The sequence below is a fragment of the Anoplophora glabripennis genome, unplaced genomic scaffold (assembly GCF_000390285.2).
Source record: "Anoplophora glabripennis isolate ALB-LARVAE unplaced genomic scaffold, Agla_2.0 scaffold80, whole genome shotgun sequence".
Taxonomy (NCBI): Eukaryota; Metazoa; Arthropoda; class Insecta; order Coleoptera; family Cerambycidae; genus Anoplophora; species Anoplophora glabripennis.
In genome coordinates, this window is record NW_019416401.1 from 394,645 (window position 1) to 418,961 (window position 24,317).

A 24,317-nucleotide genomic window follows, 5' to 3' on the forward strand; every position below is an offset into this window, starting at 1 on the left:
TTTTCATCGGAACGATATATTTTATTCATAATATCCTGTTCTGTGGCACTGAATATTTTATTACGCTTATTTTTAATTAATACATTTGTAGGTTGTGATAGAAATCATTTAGTTCCCGTGAGGGTGACTACATTTCAATGCATGGATAGCATTGTCGTGTTGTACTTACAATCATGAGGTCCTGGGCAAATTTAATTTTTGCCACCGCAGGATTTGAATGTTCTTCTTTTGGTAAGAAAAATTGGCTTTCCGTCAAATTCAAACTTGTCATAGATTTACTAAAATGAAAGCGACCAAAAAGTATGTTTTATGAGATTTCTTTAAAACTGGATTTGATGTAAGAGTTTCACATTTTATTTCTTTTTACAACTTCTTGATGATGATTTAAATGAGGTTAAATGATTTTCATTTTCATTGTCATTTACGTTAAAACGCCAGGTAAGTTTTCTTTGGTTTTATTAAAAAATATATGTACAGCAAATACTATAAAAATACGTATAAAAATATTAAATAATACACACAATTCTGTAGTAATAAATAATATCACATTATTTAATTCTTGTTCCGTTTCCTTCAATGGGATCGCCCCGTTTTTTCTCTGTAACTCTGCAATGAAAAGTGTAAGTACATATTTACATACAAAAGCACAATATATGGTTACCTTTTCCGCTATTTCCGCTAAGTAATCCGCCATCGCTTTACCGCTCTCTTTCACCAACCCGTAAAATATACCATTTGGATTCTGTAAAAGCAAATGAGGATGATCGAACTCCATCGCAGCACCAGAGTCCATCACTAACAGCTTATCTGAGTCCATGACGGTGTGAAGCCTGAAAAAAAATGTAAGTAAAAGAAAGACGTTATTTGGGTTAAAATCTGAGCTATTTGCGGTTCAGGCGTTCCTCAGGGGTCAAATTTTGGACTCCTATTATTCTGGTTATACGTTCTTATGACATTTTTCTTGTTCGCAAATATTGGCCAGTAAATTAATTTTTTAATAATTGGGCAAATAAACTGGGTTTGATTATAATGAAGAAATTATTAATTTTCCTACCTGTGCGCTATTGTTAACACTGTGCACTCAGCGAATTTACTTCTTATGGTAGACTGGATCAAATCGTCAGTTTTAGGATCCACGTTGGCAGTGGCCTCGTCTAGGACGAGGATTTTGTTTTTCCTAATTATGGCTCTTGCTAAACAAACGAGTTGTCTTTGGCCGACGCTGAAATTTGTACCTCCTTCCGACATCTTGCAGTCCAGACCTGATTGATGCTCTGACACAACTCCTGCGAAACAATAGACATGGAAATCAACAAGGTCCCTCATTTTTCCTTTTTTTTTCAACTCACCCTTTAGTTCTACGTCCTCCAAGGCGTTCCACAGCTCCATGTCCTGGTATTCGTTGAACGGGTCCAAATTAGATCGAAGGGTACCAGAGAATAGCACAGGTTCCTGAGGTATGATAGAGAGCTTGGATCTCATGGTCTTCAGAGGTATATCGCTCGTGCTGATACCATCTATCAAAATCTTCCCGTCTATGTCAGCGAGGCGGAAGAGGGCCGCGATCAGAGAGGATTTTCCTGCTCCCGTCCTACCAACTATACCAATTTTTTCCTTTGGTTTGATCTTGAAGGTGAGGTTGTTCAACACGTAGGGCTCGTTAGTGGCGTATCTTAGATAGAGGGACTGGAACTCTATCATGCCGTTCTCAGGCCATGTCCTGGGAGGTTCCTTCTTCTCTTCCTCGGACTCCTGTTTGATCTCCGTGTACTCCACTACTCTCTCCACCGAAGTCATGGTGTTCTCCAGCTCGCTCCACTGCCTCATACCCCACTGGAACATGCCGGTAAGGCTCATAGCTTGCGTTATTGCCAAACCGACATTGCCCCCATATCTTTCTGCAATTATTACCACATTAGAGTTAGTACAACAAAGAAGCCGAGATGTCGGGCTAAGCAAAGGGTTCAGGTCTCTTTAGTCTAGCAATGAATGCTGGTCTTTCAGGACGAGGTGATGGCCTTTGAAGCGGAATTAATGAGGAGAAATGCCAGTGTTAAACTATATGGATAGTTTCAGAAGGTCATGAGAAGTATTGGGGTAACAAAAGGCTAATGAGTTATTCAGATGGAGCTCATATAGGGGCCTTGGGCCTTCCTGTGTGTTATCTTGAATGAAATTAGATGTATAATTTTTAAGATCAAGACCACGATGTTCTTTTTCCGTTCTCTTACCGTTTTCCATAAAGAAGAAACTCAACGTGACCAGGGCAATATAGAATACGCAGAAGATGTCAAGCCAAAATCCGAAGGTCATGTTGCAACCCATGAACATGTAGAATGCGGCGCTGTGAAGGTCCTGGTGTTTGTCGAACTCTTTCCTTAGAATTTCCTGCGCACCGAAGGCTCTTATGGTCGTTAGGCCTTGCAAGGACGCATTGATGTGCGAGAACACCGGGCTTCTGGCTGAAATTGTTATATTTTTAAATGAACTAGATTCAGACAGAGATAGGGACTTACTTGTGGCTTCCATACGTTTGATGTTTCTACTTGAGGCCAAGTAGACGATTCTGTAGAGATAAAACAGTATTATCATTATCGACGTGGGGATGAGGATCCACGTTTTAACTGTGGCTATTACCAGATTAACTGCGAACACATTTAGAGCTATCTGAAAAAATAAAATTAACGTCTTCGTCTTAATCTATAATTGCTGTCGTACTTGTATGCTGTCCATCAAGACATGAGGAAGAGTTTCGTCGATAGAGCCCATATCCTTGGAGAATCTATTGAGTACCCTCCCTGATGAGTTGGTATTGAAGAATTGCATCGTGGCGCTGCAGATTTTCGCAAACATGTTGTTGTGGAGTTTGGTCGACGCCAACATGCACATTCTATAGAAAGATATGGATCTGGCGACGGTGAGGACTATGACGCAGGAGATGATACCCGTGTAGACATATACGCAGTGGTTGACGGTGAAGAATGTGTCTATGCTGCTCTTCTGTGCATCGTCTATCCCGCTGAGGATGTATTGTCCGTCCAGCAATCCATGATTGTAATACGACTTGTAGAAGGTTTTGTTCATGTCGTTGTTGTCTTCGGCTCGTCTTTGCTCAAGGTTTACCCTAAGATGAAGTTAATGAAACAGCTGTACTTTAATTTAATAAACAATCTTACCAAAATTTGATGAAGTAATCAGCTCCACTGGACACGAGTTGTGTCAAGATAAACAGAATGAACACGAAGAAGGAACAACACCAACCTCCACCTGCTATTAGATACCTTTTATACACTTTGGAGGAGATCTTTCCGGTGTTTCTGTATTCTTTTATTTCCGAGGGTTCATCAGATACTTCTTGCAGTTGCTTTATCTTTATCCGATCCCTTTTTATGGCGTCACACTCTTCTTCTTCTATCTGGTGTTTGAACAGCTTGGCGAAATCTTTCCCTGAGCTTTGGATTTCCTCGTAGGTGCCCGTCGTTGTTATACAGCCGTTTTCAATCAGGTAGATCTTACTCACCGATTTTAAGAACTGCAATTGGTGTGTTACTAGTATCGTGCACTTATTTTTTAGGTAACCTGAGATGCACTCTTCGAAGAGCTGTTTCGCTACTTGAGTGTCTACTGCAGATAATGGATCGTCCAGGATGTAGATATCGGCATCCTTGTACACAGCTCTGGCTAAGTTTATCCTAGCTTTCTGACCCCCACTCAAGCTGACGCCTCTGTCTCCAACCATACTTCTGTCTCCATAAGGAAGGAGGTTCAAATCTCGCTCTAAGGCACACGCTTGTAGTACCCTTTCGTATTTCTTGCTGTTCCACTTTTCTCCGAAGAGAATATTTTGCTTAATGGTACCGGCGAAAAGCCACGGTTCTTGCGAAGCATAAGAAATTCTACCCACTACGTCTTTTGTGCCTTTGGACACGGGGAGTTCCTTCATGATAGCGTGGAGCAGGGAAGTCTTGCCAGAACCTACGGGTCCTACGACGGCGACCAACTGCTTGGGCCCCACGTTGAAGTTGATGTTGCACAACGTGTCGTCGTGCAGGCTGCCCACCCACCTTGCGGATACGTCTTGAAGATACACTCCTACCGATTTTTTGCTGAAGCTGTGCAGTAAAGGTGTCGACGCTGGTATCTTCTTCGGATCGTGCGACATCTTTAGAGCGTCTGGATGGACTTCGTCGAATAAAAGGAAAGTTTCAATTCTTTTGACGGAAACTAGGGATTCTGCTAGAATCGTGATGCCTTGAGGAAAGTCTGTGATCATCACGGACTTGAGAATGTTGTAGAACGAGGACACTACGTAGACGAATTCTGCGTTTGGTTTGTGACCGGTAAATGCGTACGTGAGGATGCACAAAAAGACCGAGGTTCTCGTGATGAATTTGTTGAAGGAAATGTGCAGGGCCCTTATGTAAGTGGTAGCTCGGATCTGTTTGATTTCCAATCTGGAAAAAGCGTTAAGTAAACAATAAAAAATATAGACAGGTCAATCTTATCCTATCATTTCTTAACATTTCATAATTGTATGGATTTATGGATAGAGCATTATAGGCTATTAATTATGTCTCAATCGTTCAAAGGGTCATTTTAGATAAAAAAAATCGCGAAAATACAACCCTTATGGTTTTTTGAGAATATCTCGAAAACGAAGCAAAATTTGAGGGTATTGCATAGGAAAAATTTTGTAGATAAAGAGATTTTCTATCGAAATACTTTAAAAATTTATTTACTGCAAAATATATTAAAAACAATTTAATAAAAAAATGCAAAAAATTAGATTTTTTGTTTTTTTACTTTTATGCAAATAACTTTTTTCTGAGCAGAGATAGGTATAGGCATTACTTCATAGAAAAAAAAGTATATACAATTTCCTACAAAATGATGGGTTATAAAAAGTTTTTCCGATGAAACTAGACTGCGTTTTTCGGTTTTTACTGAATTTATAACAATATTGATTTAATACTTTATTTTGAATATGTAATAATTGATTTTTAATCAATAAAAACATGTTAAATTAATTTATCAATAATAAATAAATGTTATTCGAACGTGTATAGTTTTTATTTTCTTTAACAAATTAACAAATATTAACTTATAAAAATTTCTATTTGTTCAACGTTCAACTAAAATATACGTATTGTCAATTGTGACAATGCTCAACAAACAGAGGTATCAGAAAACGATGTTCTTCAAGAATTCGATGAACAAATTGATATGCGGTCTGATAATATTATTAAAGAAATAATTAAAATTATAAAATCTAAAAAATTTAGTTTTAGTTTAATAAAATGTTTTTTACATAAACTAATTTTGTTATTTAAAATCTTTGCATTAAATATTTTTTATATTCACAAAAAGCAATTTTTAAGAAAAAGTAATTAATTTGTTTAATATATAGGCTGGCCCAAAAAAAAAACGATAATTTTTTTTTTCGTGTCTCCTGTGAAAATATGTTAGTTTATCATGTTTTAAGAGCTTTCTCAAAAAAAGCAGTTAAAAAAATTTTTTTAGATGCCGCTCAAGATTTTTAAAAGTCCAAAATCGTCAAAAATTGAATTATTTAAAAAAAATCTCGTTATTTTATCATTTTCTAAGTTGAAAAAATCTCGATTCTGAAAATTTCAAATCGATATTTTAATTTCTAAAGATCACTGATAATTATTTTAATTTTCAAAGTAGTGTACCTACCTATGTTTTCGAGCGACCTCTAAAAATAAATATCAACGAACTAACAATTTTTTTTATTAAATTTGATGAACAAAAGAATAGAAATAAATCACGAGACACAAATTTAAAAAATTAAAAAATTATATATATAATATTTGATGAATATGAATGAATATTTGAACAGTGCGGTAGTAAATTTTTAAGTGTCGTGATTTATGTATTTCTATTCTTTTGTTCATCAAATTCAATAAAAAAAATTATTAGTTCGTTGATATTTATTTTTAGAGGTCACTGGAAAACATTTTGGGTACCCTACTTTTAAAGTTAAAATGAGTGACCTTTAGCAATTAAAATATCTATTTAAAATTTTCAGAATTTGTTTCAATCTAGAAAATGATAAAATAACGAGAAAAAATTTTTTTTAAAAAATCAATATTTGGCGATTTTGGAAATCTAAAAATCTTGAGCGACCTCTAAAAAAATTTTTTTTTAGCTGATTTTTTGAGGGGGTTCTTAAAACATGATAAACTAACATATTTTCACAAGGGAATATAGAGAAGATATTTTCAGTAAAAACCGAAAAGAACGACCATGACTGTCTATTTTCATCGAAAAAACTTTTATAACCCATCATTTTGTAGGAAATTTTATATACTTTTTTTTCTATGAAGCAATGCATATACCTACCTGTCAAGAAAAAAGTGATTTGCATAAAAGTAAAAAATACAAAAAATTAAATTTTTTACATTTTTTTGATAAATTGTTTTTTATACTTTGCAATAAATACATTTTTTAAATTTTTTAAATAAGCTATTTCGATAGAAAATCTCTATTATCTACATTATCTACAATTATCTACAAAATTTTTCCTATGCAATACCCTCAAATTTTGCTTCGTTTTCGAGATATACTCAAAGAACCGTAAGGATTGCATTTTCACCCCTATCTCCAATTTCCACCCTCTAATTCACTCCGCGGTTTTTTCATTCTAAATAACCATTTCAACGATTCATGCAATAAAAACCCATCAACGTTGTAGTTCCATACCATATGACATAATCAATACCCTAATTAAGAATGATTGACATAAAGATGATATTTTTAATCTAAATATGGAAATGCCTTGTTTTCCTTTATACGCACTCATTTGTGTGTAGATATAATCTAAATATTCAGCAACGCAGACATTTGCATAACAAATGTAACATCTTCAAGAGACTTACTTTCTAATTTGTTCCACCAGTGTGGAAAACGCCTTCTCCCACGTATACATCTTTATTACTTGGATGCCGGATATAATCTCGCTCATTATCCTCACCCTCTCGTCTGTCTTCACAGCGGTTCGTAAGCGGAAAATGGACGTCAGCTTGCCCATCAGCACTAAAAAAAAATTAATTAATATCGGTTTTCGTATTAAAATACTTTCACTATTCCCATTTTCCAAACAAAAATAATTTATTAAACAAATACTGGCTAGTAAAATTTTTTAATATAGAATATATCAAGAGGTACTAGGTGACTCTGAACTGATGGTTGGTCGTCATTGCCAGAAAACGATTAGAGCAAACTGGAAACTGCAATCATTTTTGTACGTTAATTCATCTGAAGCCTCTATATATTTATCCTATTTCTTACATTGAAGAGGAATGAAGATCACCAACAGGCAGAATCCGGCGAGACCAGCAGCTCCCACGACCCCGTAGAGCAAGTACATGATGAGAACCGTCTCGATTGGAGCCGCCCAAAGATAATGGAAGTACCTGAAGCAGTTATCGAACCTATTGACGTCGTTGGACAGCAGATTGATCATCTGACCGATGGTGGTCTTCACCAGAGCCGTCTTGCTGAGCTTCAAGGTCTTCCTGTAGATCAGGGAACAGCAGGCAACCCGTATCTTCATCCCCAGGTGTTGCAAGGACAAGTTGTACGCGTGGTAGGTGACCACGTAGAGAAGGGAAGTGATGACTATCAAGCTGGCGTAGATGTAGGCCTCTTCGATGGTGACGTCGGTTTGGTTGGGCGAGTAGTAGTTCATCAGTTTTCCTAGTAGTAAAGGCTGGGATAATCTAGAAAAAATTAATGATAGAACGCTGTTTAAGAACTGTTGGCAGACCTTTGCGGTAGGTTAACAAATTAAGTTTGTACTACGGTATTTGAGAAAATAAACGTGCCCCAATCGATATCCTGTAAAAACGACTTTGTTTCCATTAAAACACATTCTGTACGTAGAAACAAAGGTAACTAGACTTAATTTTGACTTACTGTAAGATGAATTCGAGAAAGAATAAGACAAACATGTGCCCTATGATGTCTTTGCGAAACATGGTCCATAGGGCTCTCCAAAGGGCAGGTTCGGCATTGTTTATTTTTTCCAGCTTCCATATCTCCTCCAGCTTGTCTCCTAATCTGTGGGATTCGTGAGCTTTCAGCGGCTTGTATAGGTCATCTTCATCTAGTTCTTTCTTCCATCCTTTGTAAAATATCGGCAAACCCCAACTAAAAATGGAAAATGTGCAATAAATAGCTTGATAACTAAACCTTCAAGTCTTATCTAAATACATAGAAGTAATGTGTTATCAGTAAACTTTGTTGTGTGCGAAATTGTTACCATTTAAAAATGAAAATGTTAGGGAAATACAGTGTGACTTAATATTCCGTGTACAGGGAGCCATCACAGGATAAAATAAACAGATTTAACTAAACTTACCTCCATCTTAAGCCTCCTAACCCCTAGAAAGCATCAAAATGGATAAAAAAGTTGTTAAGACCTTGTAAGATGAAATTTGGTACACTAATATTTCTATGTAGATGCCACTTTATGACAAAGTAATTGGATTAACTTTGTCACTTTTTATTTACGAAAAATACCTTGAACTAATCTACTCATAATTTTGTCTGGAGTCATGTTATAGCTTTTAGTTTTGTCTTAATGATTAAAGGTTTGTAACAAATTTTTTTCTCTCGAAAAATTTTTGTATTTGCAATAGTTTTGGGTTAATTAAATTTTTTTATTAGATCGTTACTTGTAATGGACTGTTCCTTCATAAGAACTGTTCAATATGACCATTGTTTTCAGTAATACTTAATATTCCCACAGTTAGTTGTCTCTCACTATCAATATTCAGAGTTCAATATCTGTTTTAAGCCTCTCCCCCCAAAAAAGTCATAGGGATTTAAGTCAGGCGAACCTGGTGGCCAGTGAATTAGACCATCATATCCCCTGCCTATCCATCTGCTTGGGTATTGGTCGAGACGGTTTGGTAATCTAATAGAACCAAGCTAAAAATGTCTTTCCATAATGACATGGGGATTTTCATAGAATATTTCAAGGGTGGGTGTACTTTTAACAGTTCTATTAATCCAATTGCTTCGTTTACTATTTCATAAATCATTGTATCAAAATAAAAAAAGAAACTTTTAACTTTCTAATTCATATATAACTATGAGACTATTTTGTAATTATTAGTATTATACCTGTATTTTGTGATAGTGAATTACAAAACATGTGCATATATGGTGGTTTTACTTTATGAATTCGTTACGTGATACTACTGGATGATATTTCAATTTTATTTTTTAACAACTTTAAAAACTGTAATCGATTGCACATGCCTATGAAGTAGTCCTTTTTATGAGTTGAAAATTATTAGTTGTTTATAGTTTCCTCGAAAATATCTATTACTTATTACGTTAATATAAAAAGAAATGCAACTTAATTAAAAACAAACGATGGTATTTAATATGTAATAATACGAAAAATGCCAATAAATGTAGAAAACATAAGTAACAGTTTACTGAATATTGTAGACTTCATATTAGAAGATGTACCATGTCAGGGGGTTAGTATTTATAAAATCAGAAGCACTCCAAGAGATATCGTTACATATTTGATATTACCACATGCGAAAGACTGTAACAGACATTTTTCTTACATGATTTTGGCTAATTCTGGGGTAGTCATTATCTTTATCAAAAGATATGGGGGTTGGAAGTTGACTTCCGTGTCATAAACGTACACTGTAAGCTCTATTGGGAATAAAATTCAAGTGAAAATAGGCTATCCTCGAAAATGGATGTTTCTGATTCAGATACTTCGTCAACATTGATAATAACACAGCCCGACAAGATTTAAACAACACGAATATACTTTTCCAAACGAACTCATAAACCCTAAGTCCAAAAACCTAAGCCTAAAGTATAAATCCAAGTGCTTTTTAAAGATTAAGTATAGTAATTATCGCGATTTTGGCATTTTTAAGGTTAGGATATCTCGACAACCAGAGAGAACTGAGAAATTTGGACAACGGATTCGAATTCAAAGCACCAAAATCCTTCGGAAAAGTAAATTTTGGTTTCTGGGTTAGAGGGTCGTGATCCGATCGGCCAAATTTTATCGGTCTGTGTAATCTATGGAAAAATAATTCTTGCACCATATTTGGAGCTTCTGAACAAGATACGGTTTTAAGATATTCCACTGCAACATTGGAAAATTCAATTTGCAATTTCGTTTGATTAATTGAAGTATATAAAAATAAAAAATAAGTCATCATATTTATTGAACCAATTAATCCAGATAAATTAACAACTAATTACTGCAAAAGACTTTGTGTCTCTGACACGTGGGAAATAGGGAAAGTTTAAATTTAATTAAAATATTTTATGATAGTTTTTGAAAAAAGCATTTTTTCATTCCAAACTGCATTTTCTAAATGCAATTCATTCAATTTTTCATCTATCTTCATTTTCAGTTCATGTGGTCACATACATTTACATGATTTTATACTATTTGTACCACTGCGCAATATAAACAAACCTTCAGGTGGTTCATTTCTGGTCCAAACTCCAGAAAGAGTTACAAAGTTTTGAAAATACGTAAAAAACAATCGCAAAATAGCCCCGGTTACAAACAAATGTGAAACACATTCTAAATTTTTCATGAAAAAGACTCACCAGAAAAATAAGTTGGACAGGAAGTTCGACCTCAGCTGCGGATGCAGGTTTTTGTTCTTAAACTCATCAGTGCTGCTATCATCCATTATATGACGGCGTGGCTGGTTGGTCCAGTCCTTCTGTCGACTCTGGAGCAAGAAAAACAAAGTATTGCCGCACGCCCAAGGCTCGACATTCGACAAACTATCAAAATGATAAATTAATAATGCGTGTAATAAAAACTGACATCCTAATTAGGCCAACATATAAACGCAACAGATAGAAAGTGGTGCTGGTGAACAGTGTGGCTAAAAGGTAGCGTAACGCACCGCAAAATCGCCCGTTAGACATACCTATTTGTCGAAATCAGATTTGTAATCCGTTGGAAATTTATTTAGAAGCGTGAAAAATGTCGTGCCGAAATTGGTAGTCTGTTATATTTCTGTCATGAGGTGTGTTAAAAGCAGCTGCAACTGCAAATAATCAAAAAGGAATTTTGGGGTTGTTGCATATGATAATGTTGTGCAAAGATTAGTAGAGCATACTCGTGTATTAGCAAAGACGGATCCTGGTGGCAGAAAAAGAGTAAAAAACGCCCTCTTTGAATTGCATAACGCAACTTAAATCTGTCTTAGGTGCAAATATAATAAAACTAGTGGATATAAGTTGCTGACTTTGATATAAGACGAACAAGTTACGTCAAGACAAAATTTCAAAGAAAGATTTAAAATCATATTGGGTGTTTTATCTAGCGACACTCTGACATTTCCCGGTCCGTTCAGATTACTCAGCTTTTGCGCATTGCGAATAATTTAACGGGAAAGAGATTCAGAGGGTAGTATAACTTTTATGGGGCGAGGTCTGTCAGCATTAACTATTTTTCCCAGTCTCATATGTTGTGGTAATGTTTCCAGTTGTGTATCTGGCAAAATGTGCAACAAGATGTTTGAAACATATCAGTAGTGGTATTTTCAACTTTTACAAAAATTTTCTTGGATGGTATCGATTTGAATAAAAAAAATATTTATCATTTAAGACAACAGTGAAAATTAATTGCAGAAAGCTAAAACCACAATTTTTCCAGTACACTCAATCCTCTATCATTAATACAGCTTCAATAACAGCATAAATAAGTTGTACATTCAATATTAAATAGCTACCATCAAATTACGATATAAAACAAATAGTTTTTAAATTAGGTTAAGTAAATTAACTGATTTTTTAAGTATTCTTACTGACGTACTGACGTAGGTAAATATTTTTTTAAACGTAGCGTAGATAAAAACTTCCTATTTCTGATTAAAATCAAACAATGTTCTTCGATACCAGAAATCTAGACATGCAAAATATAACTAACACCACAGAAAAAGATCCCTAACTGTTGATATTGTGGGAAACAAATAGAAACTAAAATTGATAAATCTAAATATAATTAATATAAAAACGCGTACCTCATAATATTAAATTATTAAACGATGGAATAATACAGTGAAATACCTTGTATTCTTGCTGTACTACGATCACCATTGACAAATACTAATCAGGCAAAAAATAGCTACTATTCACTTTTATCCAATTTTCGCTTAAAAAACTATCAACATATCGCATCAAGGTAATTATAAATGAAAACTATTTACTGCTAGTTTAGTTATCTATATACATTTATTAAGCTACGATGGAAAATGTATTTTCCTATTTTTAAGACACGATGTGTACTTAAATACAAACTTATGAAATACTTTTTTATCGAAATAGTATAGAAAAATGAGGTAATACAATATTTGAACCTAATACATCATAATTACGATAATAATTATTAAAAAACTGCTATTTTAAGTTATTTATGTGGCAACAGACGTATTTGGTATTAAACTCAGTATCTTTGGTAATTTTATCAAGTAGTCATAAATTAGTCGTAAAAATTAAAGTTGGTATATAAAAAAATCCCAAATTTTTGGGAAGAGCTGTAACTTCGGAAGAAATGGTCGTAAATAGAATAGAAAAAAATGAAATGGAAGCTTCAAGCTTTTGGTTTTTGAGTAATCATAAGAAAACTAACGAAAAATTTTTTTCTGAAGATTTTGCATGTCTATGGACCTCAATATTTTTTTTGGTAATTCCATCGTAATACTCTTTTAGATAATTTAATTCCCTTCAATTTGAGCGATTCTGGAGCCCTCCTTTACGATGGTTTGTCGCTTATCGTGGATCAAAGCAAAAAAGTCATTTTTCACTTTGGCAATCAGTTATTCGGGAAATAATGATCGCACAGAAAATCCAAGTAGGGTTTTAAAAGCTCCAAAGTATTCTTTACCAGTCGTAACTATTGGTTTTTAATAAAAAAAAAATTCAAAGTGAAAATGTTGATTGGAAAAAAGGTAAAAATTGCATAATTGGGGATATTTGAATAACTTGTCATACCTTTGCAAATAATGGATAAACTTTTTCATTCAAAAACGTTAATTACTGTAAATAAAATTAAAAAAATTTGTGAATTTTTAATATTCCTTGATTTTCTTGATTAGTTGAGTATAGTATAAATAAATAAAAATTTTAATATGTATACCTGTGTCTGTTCCACACAAGTCAAGAGCAAATTCCTTGTAATTTTCAATGTTTCAATCAGAGAGAGACAGAGAGACATTGAAATACCTCCACAAGCAGTAATATTTCCATGGTTGAGATAATTAAGAACTATTTTTCTTATTTTCTGCTGCGACTTTATAGTTAAATCAATATGTATCAAACTTAGTAAATTACTGAACAGTCACGCCAACTTTAATCGAAATTCTACAACGCCACTTTCTTCTATTCCCATTTACACAACATAAATGTTTGTTAAAATTGTAAGAGATATTTCCCAGACACAATAAAACTATGCATAACCCTGAAATTATTCGATCTAAATACTTTTCTGCTTCATAAAGGATTTTTTGTGGGACTACTTTCGTGTGAACATTTACTGACGTACTCGAAGCACAATTTTCATTGTGAAATTAAAAAAATGCACTATATATACACAATTAATTTCTTTTCCCGTTCCACATAACTGCTGCTAGCATTGATCCCGGCATATCATTAGACAAAAAAGAGATGTAACAGTAAAAGTTGTGGAAGGCAGAAAAGATTAAATTACCAGCACATGTAAATAGCCATCAGGGACTATTGAAGGAAATGAATAGACAATAGCATCAGTTGAATTACGGAAATGCGTAAGTTTTCTTAAAAAAATGTGTTATGAATGGCAAAAGTTGTGAAATAGTGTACTAATTAGTAGCCCAAGGATGCCAGACATTGATATTTAATTTATAAAAGAGTCCCGATAACTTTGGAAGATAAGAAATATTTTTAAGAAATTGAGAAGGGAAAAGGATATATTTGACAAGTTTTAAAAACGAAATACAAGACTTGGTGCAATGATGGGATAAGTAACAATATGCAATTCCCAGGAGAAGCAAAAAACTGTTTTTATGTACCCTTTGGCTAAATAAGTATAACATATTCGTCTGAATATGAATTCGTTTACATATTTTTTTTTTTATTTTTAAATTTCTATCAGGTGGAAAAAGTGGATAAGTAACATTCAAAACGCTTTCCCATATACAAAATTATTTGGTACTTTACTTATTACTTACAAAAATAAGTGCATATAGTAATATTTAATTCAAAGCCAACAAAAAAAAAGTGCAAAAAACCAACACATATGTGATGCAAGAACTTGATATATGCTTGTCTCAAAGTTCAATTGTTTTATTGTTCCGTAGTTTGAAATTAAAAAAAGCGAAGGTTTCAAAGAATTGGAAATGCAAGAGGAAGTTTAAAAAATAAAACAAACAGAAAATAGTAAAAAAATCAGACAAATATAGATGAGTAAATATTGTAGTACTATATTTAGTTTGGAAAAAATATGCACGAAAATATAAATTACAGACAGAAATGAAAATAAAGTATCTGTCGCACGCTAATTGCAAATTCAGTCTTTTTATAAAATGCTTAGGCGTTTTATAAATAACTGGGCAAATTTTAGGCGTTTTATAAAAACGTCGGATAGCAATAAGTCTTATAGTAAACGCATCTTAATTTTCATTGTCTTTAGAATATGACTGACTTTCTCCAGTCGTTTTGTAAACGACTAAATATCAACAAGTAGGCATTTCATGAAATATCAATTTATATTATTGTTGGTTCGTACAATATTGCGTAGAAGTAAAAAGTATTTTTTAATTCTATATAATATGGCATGAAAAATTAATTGTTAATTCTTACATTTGATTTTTTTAACAATAAGGGTATTAAGTTTTAAGTTTAAAATATGTATTATGTTACTTATTCGAACAAGATCCGTTCTGGGTCTTTTAACATCTTGAAACCCAAGTTTTTGAAGTGAAAGTAGCAAAAAAATACTGCTAATTTAGCGTTTGTTTTCGTAACGTCATACCACGGTACAAACTCATAACTTGTAGTGGGAAACTAACCTAGAAATTAGAAAATTCTACGCCTGCCTTATAATTTGTCGAACTCGAGAGCAGTCTCATTACTATAATGAGTATGTTCAGTTTATTCTAGGCGCAATGTAAAAATAATTTCGTTCATTTTACTTATTTAGCGTTTTGTAAAACGCCTAAAATATTCAGTAGATTTATAAAAAAATGTATATAATATATACACATCATTTCACAATTTGCTCTGTCATTCATAAAACGCCTAGGCATTTTATAAAAAGACTGAATTTCCAATTAGCCTGCGACATATACAGGGTGTCCCAGAATAACATGTACAACGGAAGATCACAGATTCGTGGACTCAAATTAGATTTAGGTTAATTCACCTATATCCGAAATCGCTTCGTTTGGCCGCTAGATAGTCTCAAAGTCCGTCAAATTAGTTTAAAAAAACACTCTGTATAACACCAAAATGTGTAGATTAAAAGTCCCCACCGCCAAACGAACCGATTTCGAATATAGGCGAATTAGGCTAAACCTGACTACTTTGAATTCACGAATCTGTGTGTGTATACACGTGATTCTGGGACACCCTGTATAAACATCGAAATTGTGACGAAATCCAAATAAAAAAAGTCCAAAGCCACAATCACACATACCACCATACCACAAATCTATTAGATTTAATAACTACATTATTACATAATATAATGAAATAAAAACGAAAACTAAGGCAAAAATAATTAATTTCTGACAATATTTAGACATCCTTTTTTTTTCATTTATTTATTGACTGTATTTCCATTTCTTTGGGCAGTTTGTTGTTTGATCATGCCCTGTTTTTGGGTCATTATACCTGCCCGCTGGACGCAGTGGAGGAAAATAAAAACAAACAATAAAACTAACACCATTGGCCAACGCAAAACCGAATTTGGATCTTTTGCGGTTCCGTGGTAATTGTACAAACTCAATAACCTGTTAGTCTCATTTGCGACACCGTTGCACAAATACGAAAAAAGCTCCATAATGTTTTGCAAGCGTCGACGCAATAATATATGAAATTAAAAAATAAGTTATGCGCGGAAAATGGCTCAACAAACCGTGCAGATCGCGCAAGAGGTAAACGGGCCAAGGTGGATAACAAAAAAAAGATCCATAAACAAAAATTCTAGATCACACAGGCGCACCACTGAACTTGGAAACGCAAAAAATTGTTTTGAATACATGAGGCTCAAGGCCGAGTTATAATAATTTGTGCGTAGAGGCCCTGGTACAGAACCCTGAGGGTTTAAAAAGGCCCAAGGAGGCCAAGGTCACTCAGCGCCACCTCCGATCGTTTTCGCAGTTTTAAAATTCGATTTTTCGAGTCAGGATACAATTAATATTGGATATAAGGGTTTTGTAGTTTCTTATTTGGTGCGCGACGAATTCCAGTTCATTCAGTTGAGCACGAACAAAAAAGGCGATTTTGTCCGCAAGAAGTGAATTTCTCTTTCATAATATTGTGTATTATATTATTTTCTAATAAAGCCTGTTGAGATAATAGGCATTTATGTACGGTGTCGGTTTTTTTGGGCGTTACAAAATTTAAAATGATTATTGCATCGGCGGAGATATTGTTAAATACTTCAGTGTTGTAATTTGGATTATGTTACAGATTTTACTGGAATAAGTTCAGTGCATTTTATGGATCGGTTTGTTTTATTTGCTTGACATTCCAATAACCAAATAGCACTCGATTTGGGGTATTGGCCAACAGAAAAAAGCACATGACAAAACGTCAACAAAAAATACACACACTTACACATCATTGACATTTATTAAGACAAAAAAATAGGAAAAAGTAAATTAAACAACTTCAGTTTAGATATTTTTAAATATATTCATTGATTGAGCATATTTTAACTTCTATTATTGTTTGATGTGCATGGTTTAACATTATTATAAGTTTTTTTGTTTGAAAGGAAATAAGGATGCCATTCTTTGCGATAATTTTTTGGGAAAACTGACTAAAATGTAAATAATGCTTTAAGTAATAGACGTCAAACTACTTAAATGAGAATAAGAGTATTGTTTTTAGCTTATTCAACTATATATTTTTCCTAATTATGTGATAAATAAACTATTACTAGTTAAATTCAGATAAAACCAGAATCTGTTTAGTAAAAATAAGAATGAGAATGAATAAAATGTGTTATTTCTTCTTATTTCGTTCAAAATTGAAGGTAAAAATCTACTAAATCCTGATATAAACATGTACCAGTGGCGGGTCTCACTATCATTAAGACCTTCAGAAATTTGACGCCACTGAATATTTTGAAAATTCAGTCACTCGTATCTTGTACGAAAAAGATCTCTTTCTTTTCTAAAAATTCGATTTTAAATACAATTTTGACATGGATAGTCCCAAACAATCACTATCGGGGACAAATCGTTAGAAAATAATTCGAAATATCTACATCGATGATTTTTTTTTGAATATGTCATACTAAAAACCGTATTAAAAAAATCCTATGAATTTTTTTGCGAAATGAATAATTCTGGAGCTATTTTAGGTTTAATGAAGTGCTTGATTAATGGAACTTAAAAAAGTAATAAATCGAAAGTAGTAAATTTTTAGCATAAAACGAAAACAACAGAAATTACAAGCAGTGATTGGATTTTTAAATTTTGTATTTTCGTAGAAGTAATCATTCAAACTTAGCAGAGTCTAATGAGAATAATGAAAAATGGGTTAACAAGAAGGTATGAGATACAGTGAAGTTAATAACAAGTACTGGCGCTTTAGCAAAAAAATGACATCGTAAAATTCAAATATTAGTAAATGAATTTATAGGTAAAAACGTAAAGCAGATAATTTTTTTTTAATGCGCAACGTTGTTTGACAAGGCTGAATATTTTTCAAAACTACGTCAAAAATATTCCCTAATCGAATTACAATTACTATTACGCGAGTGAATAAAGCATAAAAAACATAAATTCCAAGCCATTCTGAATGCGATTCTAATAGATATAAACAAAAATACGTCATCTAAGAATAATTTATTACAATAACAGTTATTTAAAGACAAAGTAGATACAAATTTTGTGCATAAAAAATACTTATGTTGCAGCAGGTAGATAGTAAATAATTGTAATATGATACATTATTTCTGTCACCGCAATTAAATATATTAACTTGTTTTTATACATCAGAGATTATCTTTTGCATAAACTCGATATTTCAATAGTAATTTTTTAATTATTTTTATAAAAAAATATAACGATAACGATTTGTAGTTAAAATAAAAATTGAGTCAAATTATAAACTGACATCAACGTTCTTGAGGCAAGTAATTAAACAAAAATCTTTAAATTTCAATAATTTTTAACATGCATAATGCTAAAGTTAATAATATATTTAAATTTGATGTTAATTTGTATATACAGTCAAAAATAGACAATAAGGAAAGTTAATGCAATTTCTTGAATGTTTGGGTATTTACAAACATGCTTAAAACTCATCTTCCAGAGGTTTTTCTCCGAAAATTTTAAAAGTAACTACAATGGTAATAATACAATAAACATAATTGATAAAATAAAATAATATCAGTATGGCTAATTTTGGATTTCACTAACCACATAAAAATATGTTTATTATAGTATTAATTAGTAACTTACAGTAATAATTTCATCTAACATTTACCAAAATAAGCCTTACTTATAGTTTTATAAAGATGATCCTGTTTTAGGTGTACAAAACGAATAAACCAGTATTTTTTTGTCGATGTTCTGGATATGAATCCTTTAGAGTATAACAATTATACATATATGTAAACATTAACATGATATACGAATATGATGTGTGAAACTTGAAATAAACCTAAACCTCACTTAGTTTTTTTTATTAATCTACATTTTATAGTTTGTACAAGCAATTGTGCAGATAAAATTAAAAATCCAGAAGGGTAATTGTAATAGTTGACATGGAAATAAAAACAAATATGTCTTTTTTAAAACTGAGAAAAACAGAGTTGTCATTACTAAAAAACAAGTGACACAGAACAAGCAACGACCAAACACTTCGCAAAAGCAAAAATATAACTTTTTAATGGTTGTCCAGAACTGATCCCTTTAAAAACGATACACTGTGCAAAACTGTGACATACATTTTGTTGGATTTTCAGACACCATTAAGAGGTTATGTTTGGAGAAGCCAGACTGCCTTATGAGTTTCGAGGTGCCTTAGAAAAACGGCTAGTGCAAAAACTACTTGGTATACTCACTGTGGCAGCTGTATCGACGCCTATCCAAGAATAACAAATCGACAGTCAGTCGCACTTCTAGTACCACAAAAGCCGTCGACCACCGTTGGACTGCATGGACCCCGCGACTTGACTGATAGAAAGGCGAGAGAAGAGTGGCGTGCATTTCGAAAAAAAAATCCTTCGCTATCTAATAAAGGACAACACATGGTTCGGTTCATTCAGCTTTATTGTTACTACGTATCGTGAGAAATTCGGGATATGTTGATGTGGTACTACCTTTGCTGTAGATGTGGAAGCTACTTAGACCTCCTCGAAGGCAGAGCTAGGCTCTATCCTGTTATGACAAACAATTTCGAGTATTTTCCAGTCACTTGGACTAGCGTTTTGTTACTAGAAATGCTACTGTGAAGTAATACGAGACAATAACTTATTTCGGGTGAGATTTGGATCTACTGTAATTGAAAAATTGAGATATTTTCACGATTTCGTACTCTTAGGGCTTACAGACAAGTTTTTTTGTAAGTTAAAACTGCATAAAAACTATATAACATTTGTGTAAATGCATTTGCGCTTTTTGTTTCCCATCGAGAATGGTAAATATTTCAAAAGGCAAAAATCTTTTTTTTTTAAATTCCTATGGCTGTTTCAGTTTGAACTAGTGAAACGATATGAATTACCGGACAGTGTGGAAAGTTCCACTGGAACAAATTCTGTAACTTAATAAATAAAGATTTGCCTCAAAATTCCTGAAACACGTCAATTTTTATTATTTTTTTTAAATGGAAGGGTAGGTTGATTAATTTTTTATTTTAAAACTTCTTCAATTGCAAATAAAACCGTATTTATTTTACTTTTTTTAAGCGTGTCGGAAAAGAATAAAACAAGGAAATGTTATAATATAGATTTTTTTATCAGTATGCCAATTATTAAATATTTTTATCACAAATTTTTTTACTCCTACAATTTTTTCGAAAAATAAAGGTTTTGAGAAAATCGGGGTCTTGTGAAACAGCGTCATTATGGACTATGATTTCGTGTGGTATTTTTGACGTTTACAAGGACTGCACATTACCACGTACTATTCCATCTTCTTGAAGAGTGCCTGCAAAATTTTAATTTCTTGAAAAAGTTGAATTGTTAGTATTAGTCCAGTCACTGAAGGTGAAAATAAGGTAAAAGCTCCCAATTTTTTCCTGAAAATTTGCATACAAGCTCATCTGACCCCCCACTTCAAAAGTTATATTGTCTAGATGTGTGCTTTTTTCTATTTGGGGATTCCAAGATTTACGTATTTTAAAGATTCAATTCATGTTCAAATCTGTTGGATAAAGTTCCTTTCATGTTTTTCAATATAATTTATGAAATTTAATTACTTTTCAACCCTTACCCACTAAACATTTTTCAGTTTCTGACATGTTTCAGAAACGTTTCCATTTTTCTTGAAACGTTTCATAAAAAATCCATGCAACGTTCTGGTAACGTTCTAGAAGCCCAAGATGCCCTCCCCAAAATACGTTTCCAATGAAACGTTTCAAAAAATTGGTTTCAGTAACATACTTTTTATGTTCCATTTATGCCCTCGATATTTTTGTTTTACGTTTCAGTATATTTTCAGAAATGTTTGAGTAACATAATAATTTTATTATCATATTGTTCTCATAATGCTCTCAACTTTAGATCAGTTTCATTTCAAAAGCGTTTTTGAAATAGTATAAATAGTGTGAGTATTTTTTTAAAAATCTCTAATACTCCTTTGTGATATTTTTATTTGTATTGTGAATGACTTAATTCGAACTAAAAAAAGTTACATTGTATATTAAAAAAAATAAATATGCTCTTCTAGTTTGGGGATGCGGCAACTTTTACTAAGAATTTATTTCTTTTTGAGAAGCCACTGAAAAAAGTTTCTAATATTTTGAATTTTGCCATTCATCGTACAAATAAAAATATCACAAAACAATATCAGAAGCATTAAAAAAAAGCTACACATTTTATATAGTTCAAATACACTTCTGAAATGGAAATTTTCTAATGTTGAGACCTTCATGAATATGGTAACAATGACGAACTGATAATTAGAAAAAGTTAGTTATGATTATGAATCTTAAAATGGTAGGTACATAAAAAACAAATAACATTACTGAAAAATAATATAAAGTTATAATTTCTTCTACGCATGGTCAATATATATTACATATATCCTTTTAATAATAATAAATTATACAGCAGAAATAAGGATACAAAATGATATATCTTGACAAAGTAAATATCTGTAGGTATACCTAAACTCTTTTATTTAAGCATGCCTATACACATAAACAAATATAAACATTTGTACAAAATATAAAATAAATGACGTCTATTTCACTTGATTCATCCATATTTCAAATAGTTCTCACTGACTAAGTAGTTGCTCTTCAAATTATATCGAAACGTATAGTTGTTGTTCCATTTTCTTAGTTCTTGTCCCTTGTCCTCTTGTCTGTAATAGGTAGTGGGTATAACTATATTTAGGTAGATGTGACGCAAAATTGGAAATCTCTTCACACATATCGTTTTAAACATTTTGCATCAATATTCATTATTTTATATGCACCTTACAATAACCACAACTGCACACACTACAAATTATCACATAAAATAGCGTCAAAGTAAAGATGAATAACAACGAAACCAAGCAAACTGACAAACCGCAAACCTAACCTAACATAATACGAATTGAAACGACACACGGGAAACAAATAAACTCGGGCTGTTACGCGCAGTCTACGCAAGTCACGAACATACATTTTTTCTAGACTTGTGTTATAAATATGCTACCACATTTTTTTTTCTAATTATGTCTTTATATAACAAAGGCAAATGAACTAACGCTTGAGAAGGATTGGGGATTGAGAGCAAAATTTAACTAATGCCGAATGTTCCATAAGATAAGCAAAAATAGCAAAGGGGTTGTTCGTCTGTTATGTTTCCGAGATCGAAAGGGAATGTTTCGAGTAATGTTTCAAACTCTCTTCAATTGTAACGTTTCGGCTATGTTTCACTTAAATAAGTTTTCAAGTGCTACATTTCTGTAATGAAACAGAAAAGTTCCTAGTTAATGTTTCAAATGTTTAGTAAAACATCTCATTTGCAACGTTTCATTTACGTTTCGTGTTTAGTGGGTAAAAATCCTTAAAACTACCCTTCCATGGCCAAAAAAATAGAAAAAAAAAGTTTTTAGCAATTCAAAATATTCTTTTGGTGCATTCACAATGTATTGCAATTCTTTTGTTATTCATTAGCTTACGACCCATTACAACGTTGTAACCCTTAAAAACCATCCCTTATAATAAAATAAACAAAAAAATATTATTGAAAGCTTGAGATGTTTTAATGGTATGCATATGTTGAATTATAAACTTTTTATTGGTTTTCAAATGATCTATGATATATTGCAACTTTTCAGCCGCCCAAAAATCCCTTATGGAAGACCTACCCCTTATAAAAAACCCTACGCTTTATAGAAAAATTTCCTAAAAATTATATGTGAGTATGATGATATAATTAATTTTTTTTTAATTTTATTGAATTTATTCTTAATATTTTTTTATTAAATTAATATCAAATAATAACATTTTTATATACATTATAAATGAATGTATTGTACAAAATGTTTTAAAAATGGTCTGTTATTTTTTACATGTGTATATAATAAAATATTTAATTTTCGTCACTATCATCACTATCTTCATTCTTCAGCCTCGCCTTCGTCCAAAATTGGAGGACAGTTGTTACAATTATCGCCAGAACATGAACCACACGTGGGATTGCAAAAGTAATTTCCTTTCCAGGGTATTAGGTTCCATGAGAAGATTCTTTTTACTGTTTCACTTGAAGAGGAATCACAAATTTGCATAATTTCCATGAATATTCGGATGAAAATCCACATGCAATAATTCCTCGCCATTTTCAAAATGAATTTAAAATAAACGCGTGGGCTGGTATCACCGGGCGTCATTTGTTTGGGCTAGTTATTCTACCAAACCGGTTGTATGGCGAAATTTATTTATTTTTTTACAAAATACTCTCCCTGGGTTACTCGAGGATTTGCTTTTGCAATTAAGACATCAAATGTGGCTCGTGCACGATGGTGCTCCACCGCATTTTAGTGCTAATGTATGAGACTTCTTGAACCAGAAAGAAGTTCCCGAATATATGGATAGGACGAGGAAACAATTGTCCAGAAAATTGGCCACCAAGATCACCAGATCTGAATGAATGTGATTTCTTTCTCTGGGGGAAAATAATTTGTTTATTTTACACCGGTTGTATCTGAAGCAGATTTATGGAATAGTATAAATAATAAATGCAACGCCACAAAAAATGATCCACAGTTATTGCGCAGATTAGACTTCCATTTTCGGCGGAGGATAAAATGTATTACAGAATATGGTGGCCATTTTCAACAGTTATTGTAGTGCTATTTGACGATATCGGTAGTTCATGTGGTTAAAGTTGCATTTGTTAATGTTTTGTTTGAAAGGTTCCTCTTTCTTTAATACAAAATAAAGGATCTAATTTAATGAAATTACTTTTTCTTGATACTTTTTTGTAAACGTCAAAAATGACACATGAAATCATAGCCTACTAGTCGTAAAACTGCATACTTTACCTTTTCTCCAATTCAATTAGTAATGACGCTGTTTCATAAAATCCCGATTTTCTCCAAAGCCGTTATTTTTTCGAAAAATTTGTAAGAGTAAAAAAGTTTTTAAAATTAAATTTCCTGTAATACTGGTGAAAATATTTAATAATTGGCATACTGATAAAAACACCGATATCATTTTAAGGGCGCCCTACCCCTAGTCCGGCTCTTATTGGGCTTACAACAAATTCATATTTTTACCAATTAAAGATAACAATAAACACAAATCATGTACCAAATTTGGTTACTCTATGTTAAGGCATTGATGAAATATTATGGTTTTTCAAAATTTAACACTCATCTTCAGAGACCAATATCTCTTCAATGGTACATAAC

General features: G+C 32.6%; 1 protein-coding gene across 1 annotated transcript; it reads right to left on the reverse strand.

Annotated features, from left to right (window-relative positions):
• Nucleotides 1-563: 563 nt before the first annotated feature.
• On the reverse strand, nt 564-10,712 carry LOC108917547 (multidrug resistance-associated protein 4-like). Its single transcript, XM_018724201.1, has 13 exons — nt 10,627-10,712; nt 7,939-8,172; nt 7,312-7,742; nt 6,900-7,056; nt 3,177-4,454; nt 3,062-3,124; nt 2,719-2,995; nt 2,517-2,667; nt 2,232-2,462; nt 1,350-1,898; nt 1,055-1,286; nt 662-830; nt 564-606 (listed from the first exon to the last, which is right to left on the reverse strand). The coding sequence occupies exons 1-13, from the start codon at nt 10,710-10,712 to the stop codon at nt 574-576; spliced, it is 3,891 nt and encodes a 1,296-aa protein (XP_018579717.1). The 3' UTR covers nt 564-573.
• Between the last annotated feature and the right edge of the window lie 13,605 nt (nt 10,713-24,317).